The sequence below is a fragment of the Pongo pygmaeus genome, chromosome 21, assembly GCF_028885625.2.
Source record: "Pongo pygmaeus isolate AG05252 chromosome 21, NHGRI_mPonPyg2-v2.0_pri, whole genome shotgun sequence".
NCBI classification, from domain to species: Eukaryota; Metazoa; Chordata; class Mammalia; order Primates; family Hominidae; genus Pongo; species Pongo pygmaeus.
Window position 1 is genome coordinate 54,027,539 of NC_072394.2, and position 18,778 is coordinate 54,046,316.

At 47.2% G+C, this 18,778-nt stretch overlaps 1 protein-coding gene across 7 annotated transcripts in view; it reads right to left on the minus strand.

The window, feature by feature from the left end:
* NFATC2 (nuclear factor of activated T cells 2) overlaps positions 1-18,778 on the minus strand; it is a 175,140-nt gene that overhangs the window by 30,328 nt on the left and 126,034 nt on the right. For all 7 annotated transcript variants that reach the window (XM_054467755.2, XM_063659604.1, XM_054467752.1 and 4 more), the window contains exons 7-9: positions 17,561-17,616; positions 17,030-17,156; positions 13,848-14,537 (exon numbers count right to left, since the gene is read on the minus strand). In XM_054467755.2, coding sequence (XP_054323730.1) covers positions 13,848-14,537; positions 17,030-17,156; positions 17,561-17,616 — 873 coding nt within the window. The remainder of the gene's footprint in view (positions 1-13,847; positions 14,538-17,029; positions 17,157-17,560; positions 17,617-18,778) is intronic.

Below are 18,778 nucleotides of genomic sequence, written 5' to 3' on the forward strand. Positions count from 1 at the left end.
TCCCCAAAACACACATGGTGTGGTCAGCACTCAATATTATAAAGCTGTTATTTCTACCAGAGCTGGACACTAAATCCTTCAGATGGTAGTTCTTAACCAGCGGCAACTCTGCCCCCCAGGGGATACTTGGCAGTATCTGCAGACATTTCTGATTGTCACATCTGGGGTGCTACTGGCATCCGGTACATTGAGGCCAGGAACACCGGTACACATCCTTTCATGCACAGGATAGCCCCTCACAACAGAGAATCCAGCCCTAAATGTCAGTAGTGCTGAAGCTGAAAGACTTGCTTCAGGAGAAAAGGTAATAAGAAAATGTTTTGAGATTCCTGGACTGACCGTTAGGAGAGGAGTTTCCTGAATTTGGGGAAAATTGGCAATAACTAGACATTTAAGGCCTCAACCTCATTCTGTTTTAGGTTTTCTTTTGTTGTCTGTTTGGGTTTCTTTTTAGACGGAGTCTCACTCTGTCACCCAGGCTGGAATGCAGTGGTACGCTTGCGGCTCACTGCAACCTCTGCCTCCCGGGTTCAAGGGATTCTCCTGCCTCAGCTTCCCTAGTAGCTGGGATTACAGGCGCATGCCACCACACCCAGCTAATTTTTGTATTTTAAGTAGAGACGAGGTTTCACCATGTTGGCCAGGCTGGTCTTGAACTACCGACCTCAAGTGATCTGCCTGCCTTGGCTTCCCAAAGTGCTGGGATTATAGGCGTGAGCCACCACCCCTGCCCTGGGTTTTCTTTATAGTACGTATTTACCACCTGACATTATAATATATATTGATTTCACTGTTTGTCTCACCAACTAAGAAGTACGCTCCCTGAAGGCAGAGACTCTGTTTCACATACTGCTGTGTTCTCACTGGCACACAGTAGGGATTCAATAAATATTTGTGGAATAAAGAAACTCCTAAGAATATCAAGTCATACAAAATATCCAACCTCCTTTTGCAGCTGTTTTCTCATTATGGTCATACCTATCCTGTATAAAGACCCCAAATCCATTCTCCTGTCTTCCACAGTAGCAGGTTTCAGCTGTGCACATGACTGGGTAATATAAATAAAAAATTATATTTCCCAGCCTCCTGCGTGGCTCAGTGTGGTTACATGACAAGACTCTGACCAATAAAGCATTAGCTGAAGGGATAAATGTGATTTCTGGGTTATGCCCTTAAAGGAAAGGGCGTGCCCTCCTTCCTCTTTTTTCCCATCCAAGAGCCATCTTAGATGACTCGGATGAGGGTACCACCCCGAGAATGGAGAGTGATAAGACAGAAAAAGCCTGGGTTCCTGGTACGGTGGGGCCAGCATGCCAGCCATGGACTGCTTATCCCCATGCTGTTACAAGAGGAAGAAATCATCTATCTTGTTAAAATCACTGTTATTTTGGGTTCGGTTACAGCAGCCTCTACATCCTAATCAATACCCTCTAATAATCCTCCCGATAACCTCCCCTGCCTTGCAAGCTCTAACTGCTTTGGAATCATGCTTAAAGATGCCATAACACCGCAAGGAGTATCTCAGCAGCTGGCATTTGAGAGCGATTTCATGATTTCCCCTTCACACATGTAGGAGATGTGATCCTCAGTTCCTATGTAGGATTATTTCCTCCCTCAGGCTTCAGAATATCTGAGTACATTGCTAAGCCAGAGAAAGAAAGGACAGGAAGTCATATTATTTCAGTCCTTCAAATGATAAGGACAAAAGGAACTACCAAAAAAAAGCCCATTAAAATCTTAAAACACCAATTATGCTTAAATTCATGAGTTCATAATGGTATCCAAAAAAAAAAAAAAAAAAAAAAGGCAACTACACACAAACAACCGTAATGGATCATCACTGTAGGATATTAATGAACCAACCCATTATTTTAAAAACTGGTAAATAAAGGGAAAGAATCAAGCATTCATCCTGCTTTTCCTATATGAATTCTATCATTGTTAATGAAGGGAAGTTTCTCTTTATAGAAGTTTTCCAGCTAACAGTAGAGGAAGGGATGGCAGAATTAGAATAGAATATCACCATTTTATAATTCATGCACCACTGAATTAATGGAGCAAGGCACTGACTATCAATCACCAAAAGACAGGCAACCCAACTCCACGTACCTCCTGTCAGAAGGATGTGTCACCACCCATGCAGCAATCTTGCCAAAAACAATTGAATCTGAATGAATGAAGCCTCTCAGTTTTACTGCTAACTTACAGGACATACAGAGGAGACAGGAATACACTAAAAACCTCATCACGGAGATATAACTGGCAAAAGCCAGATTGAAAAATCTCACAGGATAAACAACCTCATTTTTTCAACAAATAAATTGCAATATAATACTAATGATGAAACCCAAAAATGATCTTATTATTTAATCTAGAGGAAGAACCTCTAGATATAATCTAGGGGAAGAACCTCTCCATTAAAACAGACTTAAAACAAAGGCATCTGCTTGCAATGCTTGGTCTGACTCCTGACACAAATGAACTATAATAAAAACAAAGAAGAAAACACTTTTATGATATTTATATAAGATAACCGGAAGTTTAAACACTAGGTATTTCATGATATTAAGGAAGTATTATTAATTTCCATGTGTGCTAGTGGTCTTGTACTTTCAGAGTCCTTTTCTTAGAGACACATGCTATTTATACATGAAATTATAGGATGTCTAGGATTTGCTTCAAAATATTGCTGTGTAGCTAGGCACCATGGCATGCACCTACAGTCCCAGCTATGCTGGAGGCTGAGGCAGGAAGATTGTTTGAGCCCAGGAGATCAAGGCTGCAGTGCACCATGATTACACCTGTGAATAGCCACTATGCTCCAGCCTGGGCAACATAGCAAGACCCTATGTCTTTAAAAAAAAAAAAAAAAACTAATAACAAACCCCCAAAACAAAATTACCAGGTAATGAATATAACAGGATGAAGGTGTAGAAGAAATCAGATTGGCCATTGGCCATGCATTGATAACAGCTGAAGCTTCGTGGTGGGTATGTAGGGGTACCTTGTACTATGCTATAGTTACATATGTTCAAAATATTTAATTAAAAGTTTTAAAATCTTACCCCCATTTAAAAATCTTCCCCAGCCACAAGGAGGGGAAGGAAGGAAGATAGAGGCAGGGAACACTTTCAAAGGCCCCGGCCGGATGCAGGTCCTGGATTAGTGAGCCTTGGATATGTGTGGCACTTCCGTAATGGGGGCACAATTCAAATGCCTAATGGGTCCAGATAGGAACCCTGAGTGAGATCGGTGAAGTCTAAGAGGAACAACAAAACAAGTGTGAAGATAAATAACAATGGACAATCCACCTATTGTTGGAAGACAAAAGGGAATGGTGGGGGCTGTGGACCGGGCCAAGTGGATGTTCCAACTAAAGGAAGTAGCCTCTGCTCAGGGCTAGCCTTGGCTTTGACTCTCAGTAGCTGCCATGCAGGAGGTGGGGCCCAGGGTGGCTAGATCCTTGGATTTTCTAAGCAAAGTCAGAAATCCCTATTTTTATGTGCAATTCCCAGTTTTTCAACACTGGCATCTAATCAAAATATTTTTTCAAATACTGTGTGGGCCAAACAAAATATCTGCGGGCGAAATGCAGCCCGTGGAGCACCAGTTGGCCGCTCCTTTTCCAAGTGCTGAAGCAGACCACAACTCAATCCATCTGGAAGAAGGGGAAAGGGTGCTTTCATCAATTTTGGGTCAATTCTTTTTTGGGCATTTAATAAAGTTGAGAATTCAAAAGACACCATCAACTTCCAGAAATCTATAAGAACCGGCCGCACAGCATTTCAAAGGCGTCCTCCACGTTGTCAGCTTATGCAACAGAACCTCTACTTTGCCCAGAGTTTTGGAAATTAACAAGCAGGGAGTGTCTTTTCAGCTTTCCTGGGATAGTGGAACTAACAGGCTTCAGATGAAACCTATTTGTTGGTTTGCGGACAGCCTGGGACTTAAGTCCAAACTGCTCGCAACAGACAGTCCTGCCATAAAACCAAGTTGGGGTGCTCAAGGCTCACCGTAAAATGACCAGAGAACTCTCCACTTTGGCTGCCTTGCCAGAGATCTGATTTTATAACTGTTTAAAGGGATGAGACAGATGTCATCCCCAAACCTGAGAGCAGCAGAATTTGTTGCTGAGGACCAGAATGGACTCCTTCAAATTCAACCCTCAGTTTGTCTTTGACTTCATCTAGAGAAAGATTCTTAACACTCTGGATGGGCAAAACAGGCCCCAGCCCTGCCTCTATTCACAGGCACAACTTGACCAGATCCCCGGATCCATAAAAAATTAAAGAGGTGTCAAAAATGCAGCAGAGAAGAGCCAAATAAATGGTTTCATCATTCCCCAGGAAGAAAACCCCCTTTTTTTTTTTTTTTTCCTGAAAGGGTGGAATGTAAAAGAAAATCAGTGCTAAAATAAAGTTGAACTGGTTCAGAGCAAAAAGAGAGTCCAGAATGTTACTTGAAGGCAGCACACACCAAAACACACCCAAATCTCAAGTCTAAGAATGACTGGTAACCATGGCTACTTCAGGGCAGGGGGGCTTTCGTTTGTTCTCTGTGGGTTTACCCTGGGAAAACAAAGCTTTGCCCTTGATCCAAAATGGGTTTATCAAGGGTGGGAAGGGAGGGAGCACAGAGAATAATCTAGTACATAAAATGAGTTGAGTAACTGCCACCCAATTCATGGACTAAAGTAACCAAATTCTTTTTCAAGTTCTACATTTCTGGAGAGAAACAGCGCTACTACAGCTAGCACTGATATTAGAAAGTTATGTAGATTTTTTAACATTATAATATTCTGGCTGGGCACAGTGGCTCACGCTTATAATCCCAGCTTTTTGGGAGGCTGAGGCGAGAGAATCACTTGAGCCCAGGAGTTCGAGACCAGACTGGGCAACATAGCAAGACCCTGTGTCTCTATAAAAAATAAAAAGTTGAGCCAGGCATGGTGGCATGCACCTATAGTCCCAGCTACTGAGAAGGCTGAGGCAGGCAGATTGCTTGAGCCTGGGAGGTTAAGGCTGCAGTGAGCTATGAGGGCACCACTGCACTGCAGCCTGGGTGACAGAGCGAGAGATCCTCTCTCAAAAAAATAAAATAAAATAAAATAAAATAAAAGATTATCTTGGAATGTGGCTGGAATCAGGGAAAATCCACTGCAGTTTCCAGCCCCACAAGTTATGCTGTTGAAAACCATCAGCTGAGAGGTGGCATTGCCCTGAAATGAGTGAGGTAGCTGGTACATCCAGCATAGCACACCCACAGAGCAGGGAAGTGAGTCTTAGCCCTTCTGCCCTGTGTTCTAGTAAGAATGAAAGTACAAAGGAGGGCCTTTAAAATTGGTTATGATGCTGACCTACCCATAAATCTTGCTTAAATGAGCACCTCACTCTTTCACAAGGATATTCACCTGTTATCACAAGAGAATAGCCTCATTTGGAAATTAAATGTAGCATAAACAATTCAGAATAATTAAAAGAGCTGGTTCTAGCAGATGACTGGGAGCCCATGAATGACACTGGGTGCTGCCTCTCACTTGGTCCTCTTTTTTAGGAGCTGTCTGCTTTTGGTAGGACAGATGCTGCTCTGGAATGAGGGCTGCGTGGACAGCAAGTCTGGGAAGGGACTTTCTTGTGGTTTGGTGGCTTCTGACCTCCAAATGCAAGTGCACATTCCTTTGGAAACACTTGCTTTGCAGAATTTCAAAAAGATCACTGAGCGTTTCTGGGTCTGGAGTCGGCTGGAACGTAGCTCTCTTACATAAGCCAGAAATACAGAGTCCACATCATTCAGGATGAAAGGACAGCTAAGTGGCACAGCTTGAAATCTGACATTCTTAGAAAGGAAGGGGAAACAAGAGAGGGAAACAAGAGATACCCCAGGGACAGATACCTGCATATCGTTTAGGCACTCAGGAGAGGGTCAGAGAACGGCTACTAATTCAATTCAATGATCTTCCAACAGCAATTCTTGTAGATTCTGTGGGCTTCTCTGTAGGCAACCACACTTTTCTGGACTTTGACATTTTCAAGGCTCGAACTATCCTTTGCTGAATTTACAGAGGTAGCCTGACCACATACTTGAGAATTCAGGCCAAGAGTCAGCCTCCTGGCTCTTCCTCTGCCCCTGCCCCTATAGCTCACAACTGACAAGGAAGAGGAGGAGGAAAATGTCACTGCGGTTAGGGGAAGAAGAGTGATCAGCAACTACTGAACCCTCGCCGTGCATGTCAGGTACTGGGCAAAGAGCTTCACAGGACGCCCCCATTTTTATTCTTATAGTAACCCAGAGAGTCGGGCACCATTATAAGTGACTTGGCCAAAGTTACAAAAGAGGGCAGTGATGAGGCCAGACTGAGAGCTAGGCAGGACAACCACAGCAACTCTTTGCCAGACAAGTCCTAGAACTGAGGCTAGGCCTTCAGACCAACCATCTGATTCCTGAGAACGGGTCCCCATTGACCAAATGACAGTTACAGGACAAATCGTCAGCACTGTGTGAAACAGCAAGTGATATGGAAGTTTCCACCCATGGGGGACCTGTGTGTACATTTTACCACCTTTTGTAGAAAAGGGGAAAATAAGAATACATGTGTATTTGCATATGCTCGGGATTACATAAAAAAAAAAAAAAAACCCTAAAGCATTCATCCTCAAGGTGGATGATGTTGCTTCCATGGGGGTAAAAATTGGTTCTCTGCGGGAGGGGTGTTGAAAAAATCTTCCATATGACAATGCTTTGTGACTCTGCAAAGGGCTATGGTACATGAACAGACGTAGTGTGTCTATAGCACTGACATTTCATGGCATGGAGATTAGGAAAAAAATTGTCTTAAAAGGCTCCTGGCTGGGGGTGGGGGGTTGGTAATAATGAAACAAAGGTTGAGAAATAATGTTCTAGGAGGCTAGGGAAAAACCAGTATTAGAGAGCAGAGCAGAAGGGTGAAGACATCTTCTGCTGGATGTCTTTTTTATATATCTTTCCTAAACGTAGGAACATAGTGCCTACATAAAGATACATTTTTAAATGAAGGCAAAAAAAGGATGCTGGCAAAAGCCCTCCCAACGGGGGCCTGACCTTTTATTGGTGTCGGCTCCAGGTGGCCTTGTGAGTTAAACTTGGTGCTGGTGGTTTCTGGTGGTTACTGGTGTACCAGCAAGGCCTACACTGAGATACTCAGACCGGGCTCTCCAGGTGCCCACAGCCTCTGGGCCACTCGGCCAGGCAACTGCCTGGCTCAGTTCTCATCAGCACAGAGACTCCTGTGTCTCACCCTCTGTCGGCACCAGGAGGCCCAGCCCTGCCGGGGTCATCATGGCTGCCGGGCTCACGGCAGGGCTCTGCGGCAACCAGGCTCCGCGTGGGCTTTGCACGCCTCCCCACACAGGAGCCGCTTTGTCCCAGGCTTGCCGTGGGCACTGAAGGGCCCCAGTGAAAGATCCCTGAACTGCTGAACAAAGCAGGCCAGTTACAAAACACTTTTCCATCGCTGGGTTCCTTTCCCTGCTTCCTGAGCTTTGGAGGGTGGGTCTCTCTGTTCATTCCTCCCCTGCCTGTTTCTCACGCATTGGTGCACCCAGCTTCTGGGTAGAGCCTTTTCAAAGCACACTCATGGCCCCTCTGCCAGAGGCACAACTAGCAAAACCTGGGCCACTGGTCCACACTCCTCCAGGGAGCCATGGCAGGGGATACACTCATTGGAGTTCTCAGCAGCCCCCGGCGAGGGCATCATCTCCCTCATGCAGATACACATCCTGAGGTCCCCTGGAGGAAGCAGGGGGAGGGAGCCTTGGGCAGTGCCCTGGGGCTGTGTTCACTCATCTATCCCATGGAAGAAGCAGGGCATGAAGGTGAGGAAGCCCATCTCCAAAGATCAGTATAGCCAAATTTTTTCTCCTACACAAATAGATTTTTAAAATTTGAACCATGTCCTACAAGAAATCAAGGCAATTAAATTCATAAACAAGGCTGGGCATGGTGGGTCACAGCTGTAATCCCAGCACTTTGGGAGGCCTAGGGGAATGGATCACCTGAGGTCAGGAGTTCAAGACCAGCCTGGCCAATATGGCGAAACCATGTCTCTACTGAAAATACAAAAATTAGCCAGGCATGCTGGCAGGCACCTGTAGTCCCAGCTACTTGGGAGGCTGAGGCAGAAGAATCGCTTGAACCCGGGAGGCGGAGGTTGCAGTGAGCCAAGATCATGCCACTGCACTCCAGCCTGGGCAACAGAGCAAGACCTTGTCTCAAAAAAAAAAGAAAAAAATCATAAACAAATAAAACAGCAGGTCACATTTATGGAAGATCCCTTTTATTGACATGCACTAACTCATCATCCTCAGCACAGCCTTCAAAGGGAGGAACTATGACCATCTCATTCTATAGATGGGGACATGAAGGCACAAGGCAGTGAGTAACTTGCCCAAGGTCAGAGTCAGTGATGGAGCTGACACTCAAGACACAAAAGAGTCATGAAATCTGACTTTTGTTTGTGCAAAAAGGCAACATGAATCTCTGGAGTTAGAAGACAGGATGGTGGTCACTTTTGTAGAAGGGAAAGGGACACCTGGGGGCTTCTGGGGTGCCGAAAAGACGGTCATAATCCAGGTGGCAATTCTGTGGGTGGCCCGCTTGTGAAATATACAGAGTGCACTACTGATTTCTGAATGTGCACATAATTAAGTACTTTACATGAAGAACAGGGCAGAAGTAGATTTAAGACTGAGCAGACTGATTTGTGCCCTTCCTGCACACATCAATATACTCTCTCACACACACACACAAGCTGCTATCCTCACAAGCCACTGCAGGGGCTGCAGCCATCACCGAGACCACATCCTTTCTTTTCTGGATGTTTCCAGAATGGGGCAAAACATCTCCTTTGAGTCCCAGGCCACACCCCTGCCCCCAAGTTCTCTCATCTGTGGCTGAGTCTCTGGGCAGCTGTAGTAAGTTCTCTACTTCAAAACCTGTGGTGGGTTTGGTGGTGAGATGACCCGATGACCTCTGCACCCCCAGTTCAGCTGTGGAGTCAGCACAGCTCCTAGAATGCACCACAAGAGCGCTAGTAAGAGTCACCTCTGAGTCCACTTTCCCCAGCGCCTCTCCTGCTTGCTTGCGTCCTGAGCGGTAAAAAGTGCAGCCGCCCCTCATTTTATGCAAGTGAAGTGCTGAGAATTACCCGTGTATTGATCACATCTGGACAATTCCAGTTGCTTTTTAAGTAACCGCGCTCACGACAGGGCCTGTGGGGCACACCCCCTGTGAAATGCACCGCCTTCCATCACGCTCCTGTCACGGGATTCGTTTTCAATTTCACTCATCTCCGTTTTTTCAACCCTTGCCTCCCTATAGTCCATTTTACAAAGGCAGCCAGAGTGATCTTTTCAAACAGTAAATCAACCCATGCTGCACTGCTGCTGAAAGCCTGCGGGAGCAAGCCCACGTCTCCGAGTTCGTGGCCTCCGCCACCTGCGTTCCCTCTCCCTGAAACACTCTTCCCTCAGACCTCCCCAGGTCTGCATCCATCCCCAAAGGCCGCCTCTTCAGAGTGGCCTTTCTGTACACTCATCTGCAGGGTCCAACCTCACCCCCAAACCAGGCAGCCACCGTCTCGCTCCTAACCCCGTGGAATTTCCCCTGTCGCTTTCATCGCTGTCTGAATTTCACTTGCTTATTTACTGCCTTCCATGCTAATGTCTATCTCCCTTACCAAACAATCACCGTGAGAGCAAAGATTTCATTTCACTTGTTCACTAGTGGATCCCTAAGTCCCAGAACAGTGCCCAGCACAGAGTAGACAGCCAGAAAATACTAGTGGGTGAGAGGGAAGGAGGGTCAAGGACAGAGAAGTCAAGGGTCAAGGACACAGAGGGAGGGAGAGAGGGAAGAAGGAAGGGTTAAGGACAGGGAGGGTTGGAGAGGAGAGAGGAGTAGGGGAGAAAGGTAAGGAAGAATTAGGTCCCAGAAGCAGCTACTGCTAGGAGCTGCTGGTGTTCCCCAGGTACAACTTGGGGCCTTAGAACAAGGGACTAGTCACGGAAGGGGGATGACAGCAGAGAGAACGCAAATGACAGTGTATGAACCATATGTTTTTGAAGAACTGTAAGAAAGTGCCTGAATTGGGGTGGGTGGAGAAACACGGGCCTCGGGGGAGTGGATGCCTTTGGCCCTGGAATATTACTTATTTTGCTTTTCCAAAGAGACTTCTTGAAAACGTCTCAGGTACTCAGAGTGGAGAAAGCAGAAGGAGCGCCTTGGCATTCCAAGAACAAACGGGGCCAAGCCAGCCGGCGTCTGTGTGCAGGAATGCAGGCGGGAAGGGCTGAGATAAAGCACAGATGCCCCACGAGGGAGCGGGGTGGGATGCCCAGACGCGATGCTGGGATCACTGGCCAAGGTGCAGGAAACGATAACTCAGAGCCAGGGGCTTCCCTGGACCCCAGGGCAGGGGCGGGATCAGCTTCAAAGATGGTTTGTTTGCACTTGTGCGGGGGAGGGAGGACCTGTGTGTCCACTGGTGACTGCTTCCTTTTCCAGCCACAGAACCTTCCCTCAACCCTCAAAACGCATAAGCCCAGCTCTTACAAAGTTTCCAAGGAAAGCCCACTTTGGCAAAATCCCAAGGGAAATAAATGACAAACCAGAAATGCCCATGCACGGGCAGCACAGCACCCTGGGGTTTAGCACGGGCCCCGTGCAGCCAAATATGCGCCATGTGCGACAGACTCCCTTGAAATCATAAACGAAAGGGACAGAAAAGGACCTAAAGACCGAGGAAGTTGCCCCGCCAGACACCCAAGGAATGACCCAGGGGATTTTCCAGTTTACTTGTCAGAAATAACACAACACAGCAAACCAAGACATCCAAATCTCATATCCATAGAGCTGATGGTGGCACATCTGGAATGTTCCACGGATGCATGGGCTAGACAGACTAGCTAGGAGATGGGCTAGGAGAATTTGAAATTCTGGCAGTTGAGAGACAAAACTGCACCAACATCTTCTCGGTGGCTACAGTGGAAATGCAGTCTGGGGCTTGCCACTGGGTACGAGCCACCAGGGGACCTGCCCATTGGAGGGTCCTGGGTTGGGCGGAGCCTTGGAGACAAGGCCGGTGGAGCACTGAACATAACTAGTGGCACTTGCTGCCTTTTGGAGGTCACACGGGTGGAAACCATTCCACTGCCCCATCCTACTCTGGCCTCAGGAATCTGCAGCCCCCAAATTGAGAAGCCGGACTATGGCACAGGGGACAGGGCAGTGCTGCGCTTCAGAGCTCTTGAGCTTCCTTTATGTTATTTCTGCCAAGTATTAGGAAAAGAGCTTCCAGGTCAGCTGTGTAGCACGACTCCCAGGCCTCCATTCTTGCAGAACACAGTACAATCCAGTGTGGACATCACCACCTGGAGTGTGCGATGCGCTCTCCTTGTGCTACGCCCCCTCGTTCTAGAGACTTATAATGTCCGCTAGCACGATAAAGCCTCTCAGAAGTCCCACAACAAATAATTAAACAAAAACAAAAACAAAAAAACTTGGTTTAACCTAGTTTTTTCATCTTTTAAAGCCATGGAACCCTCCTTCAGAAAATAGCTCCTAACATCCCATGGGCTGGGGTCATACAGCACGTACCTAAATTTCACCTCGCTCAGTTCTCTGAGACATCTTTAGAGCTGACTCAGGTTTGGACCTAGTGGGACTCCCCCTCACCACGACTTTGAACCTGCCTGAATTCAGAAAGGGCCTCAGGAGGCCCAAAAGGGTCTCGGTGCTCAGCTGCTTTCTCTTTAACATAAACTTATGTGGAAACGGCAAGGACATCTATGGATCTGGGGCTGCCATAGCCAGTCATGACCACCTCAGGCCACTTGGACATGGGTGCCCCAATATCCAAGGCACTCACCATTTGCCTTTAACAAGGGATGGACAGGGTAGGAGAGGCCAGTGTGTTTCTCGCTCTGGAGACCAGACCAGCCCTAGGTGCAGAGTCAGCTGGGGAAAATTATCCAGCCCTGCACAGACACTCATTTATTTATAAAGCACCTCCTCTCCAATACAATCAATCCCCCAAGGCCTCACATGGAGAGGGATCTGGTTACGACCGTGCTTCATTGATCCACCACGTTCTGCCTTAGTTAATTCTCTACATGACTGCCCCCTTGAAAATAAGCACCAAAACATTATTTTCACCATTGTGAATGTAAATTGTTCAAGGATGGATTGCATGCAGGTGTCCATTTCAAAACAGAGCACCATGACCCTAACTCAACCTGTGCTTGATTATTCAGGATCAAACGGATCAATTATTAACAGAGCAATACCTAGAGGTCAGCCTTGTAAGGCACGTGGGGCAGGATGACCCTACAAGAAGTGGCCCCAGAGGTCTTTGCTTGGTGAGTTCAGGGACGTTTTTGATCGACTGTCTCCCTAGGGATCGGGTATGGAGAATACCAGAAGTCACAGAGCCCCCAGATAACCTGGCTTGTCAAGACATTTCGTAAAGATCAACAGCCTCTGACTATGCAGCAGAGGATATTTCTGGCACTGCGGTATAAGAAATTTAGTACCCGGTCTTGATGGTAACTATTGTGGCTGTTTCAAAGCTTTTGCTTTACTTCCTACCCCTTGGCTGGGCTCCTGAGAGTTAATTTTCTGAAATAATTGAGGTTTCAGCATATATCAGATGCTACTGCCTATAAAATACAGGACTGGAACTGGGAATGACAGCCAGCAATTTAGGTTTTTCCTTCTTCTATTAAGAAAAAACTCCAGTCACTTAACTGTACATTTTTAAATAACGTAAAGAGTGTCATGGGATTTGCAACTCAATGGATAAATGCTTGAGGGGATGGATACCCCATTTTCTATATGTGCTTATTTCACTTTGCATGCCTGTCTCCAAACATCTCATGTACCCCATAAATATATATGCCTGCTATATATCCACAAAAAATTTTTAAAAGAAAAACGAAGGTAAAGAAAGTCCAACAGCCTATTTTTCTGTCTGGAGCCCCCAAGGCAAGGCTGCTCTGCTCATCCCACCCTCTCCGACCTCCCAATGCACCTTGCAGCTCCCAGGTGAGTCTTAGCAATGTGGTTTGTCCTTCTTCCCTGAGATCCTGGACCAACACCTCATCACAGCTGCTCCGCAAGACTACCCTCTGGCCAGACCCCTTGCCCATAAACGGGCACCTACAGACTCACACAAAGCCTCCCCTGCATCTTTTCCTTGGCCCAAACCACCCATCAGCTGGGCTCACCACAGCGGAAGCCCACTGCTTCCTTCCCATCAATGCGCATCTCTGTTCCACCAGCACAGGGTAGAGAAGTGCCCGCAGCCTGCCTGCAAGCTGTTCTGATAAAGCCACTTTTCAATGAGCTTTCTTCTTCCTTTTCCTCCCTCTCCCTCCCTCAAATATACAAAAGAGGGCTATAAAGTGGGATTTTTTTCTGTACAGGAATGAAAAGAGGTTAGCTTTCCTTCTTTTCTATTTTCTTGGCCTCAGTCTAAATCTGGCAATTGGAAAGAGTGTGGAAGCAGTTAAATGGACCCAGTTCATGACCCAGGGGATGCCGGGTTGCCCTCATTTGCTTGTTCTATGGGGGCAATTCTGGAGGGGGGCATCTGAAATTGTTACTGCTTCCCCTCTGCAACTACTGCTGGGAGGTAATTCTTGCACAGAGCTAGGGGTGGCTTTCGGGACATATTATTCAACCTCCTTAAATTAAAATGGGGACACTGAGGCCCAAAGAGGTTACGGAATCTGTAGGCCATGCAGTGAACTTCCTGGGCAGAGATGCTTCAGGGCACCATCCTTACAGGCAGTGACAAAACTCAAGCGTCTTACCATCATCCAAGTAGGTCTGGTCCAAGTTCTGCTCCTGTTTAATGGTCACCCCCGCAGGTAATACTTCCTTTTGGTCACTGACCGGGGGTCCGTTTTTGGCGGCTCTTTGGCTCGTGGCATTCTGCTGCTGAATGACTGTGGGGTAGGAACCCGGGCTCAGCCTCTGACCTTGACTGACCGGGGGCGGGCCAGGCCTGGTGGTGCCTGGTGCGAAATTCTCGCAGTACATGATGTGCTGGAACTCCTGGTGGCTTCCGCAGCGCAGCTGCTGGTTGGTGGGTGAGTAGTGGATCACAGGCGAGGCCTGCTGGTTGGTTGGAGAGGGGTGGAGCAGGGCTGAGCTCTGGCCCTGGGAGCCAGCGTGCACCAGCACAGAGCGGTGAGCGTCCGCAAGGGACAGCGGGGCGGCCATGAGGGCCGGCTGCTGATAGCCCAGCAGGCTGGGGCTCAGGCTCTTGCTCCGCTGGTAGAGTACGGCCGCTGGGTTCTGTTGCTGGTAGCGGGCGTCAGGGGATGAGAGCCCCGTGCGGAACTGCTGGCAGGGAGCCATGGTGGCCACGAGGCAGGAGGGGGACTCGGCCACCATCGGGTGCTGGGGGTAGTAAGGCTGGCTCCCCAGGCCTCCGTGGGTGGGGCTGCAGATCAGAGTGGGGTCATATTCATCCGTGGGCTCCGTCTTGATGGCTGGGACTGGGAGGAGAAAAGAGCACATAGGGGCACCCATGGCAGTGAGCCACGGATGTGCACGGAGGATTCGTGGACGGTGCTTGGGAACATGGCCTTGGGAGTCCATACGGGTGGGACAAACAGTTGGTCCCCATCACTTATCAGCCTTGGGCAAAAGGCTCCCCATGCAATTGTCTTAGGTAGGAAATTTTACCCTGGCCATGAACATCTTGGGTTATAGATTTTTCCAGTATTGGAAAGGTGGCTGGGAGGTCTGACTCAGCCCTGGGATGTTCACAGCCTATCTCTCCAGGTGACAGCTCAGAGGAGAATGCTTGATTTCAGATGATGCCTCCCCCTCTTTCTATCCCAGCAGCTCCTGTCTCCGCTTGCTTTCCTTTCTACTGCTTATCCCCGTCAGAAATGTCATAGATGCTTTACATGCTGATTTATTACCTGAATACACCCCACCTCCAAATGTCAGCTCCTCAAAGAGAGGACTTTTGTCTGGTTTTTGATTCTCATGGCCCAAAACGGCACCTGGTACTTAATGGGCACTCAGATATTTTCTAGACAAAGGAATCAGCAAATAGTGACTGTTCCCTTCCTCCGTTCTGTAGTGCTTTGGGGGAATGAGCACTACTGTCTCAAGCCTCAGTTTCCCCGTCTGTTACCTGGCAGGAACAATCATACCTACCCCCACGAGATCATCGGGAGGATTAAATAAGATGTGTGTGCAAAGCACTGAGCACAGTGGCTGGCATACAGTAAGTGCTCAATGCTTGCTGTCGCTGCTATTCTCTTGCTATGATCATCCATCATGACTACTACTTGTGGCCATTCCTTTCTCCCCGCCCAGCACCAATCACTGAAATCGCTCCTTCCCAACATCCATACTAAAGCATTACCAATCCCAGGAGTTGAGGAATCAGTTTTCTTTTTACTGGAGTGAATGAGTCAGTGACAGGACTGTGACCAAGTGTGCGTGCATGTGTGTGTGTGCACGCGTGCATGTGCGTGTGTGTGTGCACGCGTGTGTGCACGCGTGCGTGTGTGTGTGTGTGTGTGTGGTGGGGGACCTCCAAGTATTGGGGATTGGAGGAGATAAGGAGACTAGGCAAGGCTGTCTCTAACCACAGAAATTGTCCCTCGAGGTGCCATTCAAAGGCCATCACCTCACTCCCTGGCCCATCTGGGAGACTGAGAGCTCACTCCAGCCATGCTCAACCAGACAAGAGCCAAGGCCGGGCCACAAATGAGAGCTCACTCCAGCCATGCTCAACCAGACAAGAGCCAAGGCCGGGCCACAAATGAGAGCTCACTCCAGTCATGCTCAACCAGACAAGAGCCAAGGCCGGGCCACAAATGAGAGGAGACAGCACCATGAAACATAACTGAGAGCATGTCTGCTCAAAGGGATTCCTGAGCTGCAGTCTAGAGCCCCACCCCAGCGATCTCCCACAGTTTTGGGTCCTGGTGACCTGAACCCTGCCCCTGATAAGAGTGTCATGTCTGTCCCAAGACAGCAGTGTCCTCACAAGGGTCAACACAAAACTGTGGGCACAAGTCAAGCTCACCAAGGCAAGGCTGCCAGGGCACCCCTCAGTTTAATGCTTCTAGCAGCCCAGAGGCTCCCTGAGAAACTGTCATAGGATGGAAATTATACCCTGGGTGATTCTCTCGAATTATAGGTTTCCAATCTTGGAAGATAGCTAGCAGGTCTTTCTCAGCCTGGGAAGCCTATAGCCTATTTCCCAAGGGAGAGCTCAGAGAAGCATTTTTTTAATTTAAAATTATGCTTCCCCTGGCTGTTCCTGTCCACCTTTTCTACAGCCCCAATCGTAATCCAACATATCAATAATATCAACATTATCTATGACCTAATCCCCTCTGTTAGAATGGCAGTTCCACATGGACAGGGATTCTTACCCTGTAGTGTTCACAGCCGTGTCCACAAGCCAAGAACAGTGCCTGACACTCAGATATTTTCTGGACAAATGAATGAATGAAAAAATGGTACTCATCACCTTTCTTGGGGCTGTACTTTGTGGGAATGAGACTTCCTGACCCAGTTATTCACCAGTCACTCCACTAGGCCATGGGGTGATGACTCAAATCGGGGGGGTCACATAAAGATTCTGCAGGTTTTAGGGCATAGCCCCTCTATCATGATCAAATCTAAGCCAGGGACAGGAGTCATCCACATAGCACCCTTCTGTTGAACATGCATACACACACCCTTCTTCTATTCCCCCTTCCCCTAAAGGAAGGTACTAAGGCAATAAGAGCTAATATCACTGACATCAGCTTACTTTGCACTGTGCTAAGGATTTATGTGCATTTAATTTCCAGAACGCTTATAAGGAAGATGCTGTCTCACAGACGATGCAACTGAGGCTCAGAGAGGTTGAGTCATCTGTCCAAAGTTACCCGGCTAGGAGCAGACTTCAGGAGTCCTGAGCCCTGTGCCTGTACTGCCTCTCAATACCAAAGGGGTCGTCAGAGACACTCCTTACCTGGGTGGTAGGTAAAGTGCTGAGGCTGACTTCGTTTTCTCTTCCCATTGATGACGTAGAAGTTCACTTTTACAGGTGTGCGGATGTGCTTGTTCCGATATTCAGGGATCTCAACAAAAAGCATGTTCTATAAGGAAGGAGTTGTCATGAACTTAACTGCAATCATGTCTCAGTTCCTACCCAGACCCTAAGCGCATCCAGGCAGCCCACTGTCTATGGGTGTTTTGATGTGCCTTTCATTGGTTTACAGGGGAAGTTCGATTTCAGGGGAATTTAACTTGTCAGCGGCAGCAAAAAATAATACTCCATCAAAATATAATAAGAAGTCACAGTTACAAATCACAGAGTGTGGTGCCCAATAAATGTTGAATTCACTCATTAATATGCACATATTGAGTATCTGTTAGGTCCAAAGCTCTGGGGGACACTGATGAAGGAAGGAGGGAAAGAAGGAAAGAGCATGAAAGAGGGAAACGTGAGGGGGATTGAGAGACACTCAGCTGCCTGATAGTCAGTGTGTCACATGCTTACGGGCTGGCTCTTGTCCTTATCCACCGTGGCTTCCATCTCCCAAATTTGCTGCCCATCTAGAAAAATTCAAAAATGACAGACTTTGAAGGAACTATTAGAAACCAAAGATTTAAGACAAAAACTCACCAACTTGTGTTTATCTTAGCTTACATATATGTCATTTCAGTAAGGTGTGTATGTGTCAATATGTGCAAGTGTGTGTACGTATGTATTTATACATATAAATATTTCCTTTTTCCAAAAGGAAGACATGGTGTCAACAGAAAACAAGGCAACATTGTCCTAAGCAAATTAAGGCAGGAACAGAAAACTCAATGCCACATGTTCTCATTTATAAGTGGGAGCTAAGCATGGGGTATACACGGACATGAAGATGGGAACAGCAGATACTGAGGACTAATGGAGGTGGGAGACAGCGACCAGGGATCTACCAATTGGGTACTATGCTCACTGCCTGAGTGACAGGCTCATTCATACCTAAACCTCAGTGTCATGTAATATACCCATGTAACAAACCACATGTACTTCCCAAATCTAAAATAAAAGTTGAAGTTATATTTTAAAATTTTTAAAAATAAAATAATGTTGACAGCCAGAAGAAAGAAAACAGGACAACAGAAAATAAGAAAAAAAATAGAAACTGTCCACAATCCTACCATCATTTTTCCCCTGTGTCTGAATGTCTATATATCTTTTTTTTTTTTTTTTTTTAAAGGCATTATTAAGGGCTGGTCATGGTGGCTTATGCCTGTAATCCAAGCACTTTGGGAGGCCAAGGCAGATGGATCACTTGAGGCTAGGAGTTCGAGACCAGCCTGGCCAGCATGGTGAAACCCCATCTCTACTAAAAATGAAAATACAAAAATTAGCCAGGTGTGGTGGCAGGTGCCTGTAATCCCAGCTACTTGGGAGGCTGAGGCATGAGAATTGCCTGAACCCAGGAGGCAGACGTTACAGCAAACCAAGATTGCACCACTGCATTCCAGACTGGGCAACAGAGTGAGACTTTCTCTCAAAACAAACAAATAAATAAATAAATAATTTTAAAAAGCATTGTTATATGTTGCACTTTATTCTACGCCAAAGCTGTTAGAGAAGCAACATGACAGATCCCTGACTATCCCAGACATGCCTCCTTGGTGGTCTGAGAACACAGGCTTAAAGATGCGGCCCCAAGTCATGAGGGAAGCCAGTGACTTCAGTGGTGTCCTGGCTCAC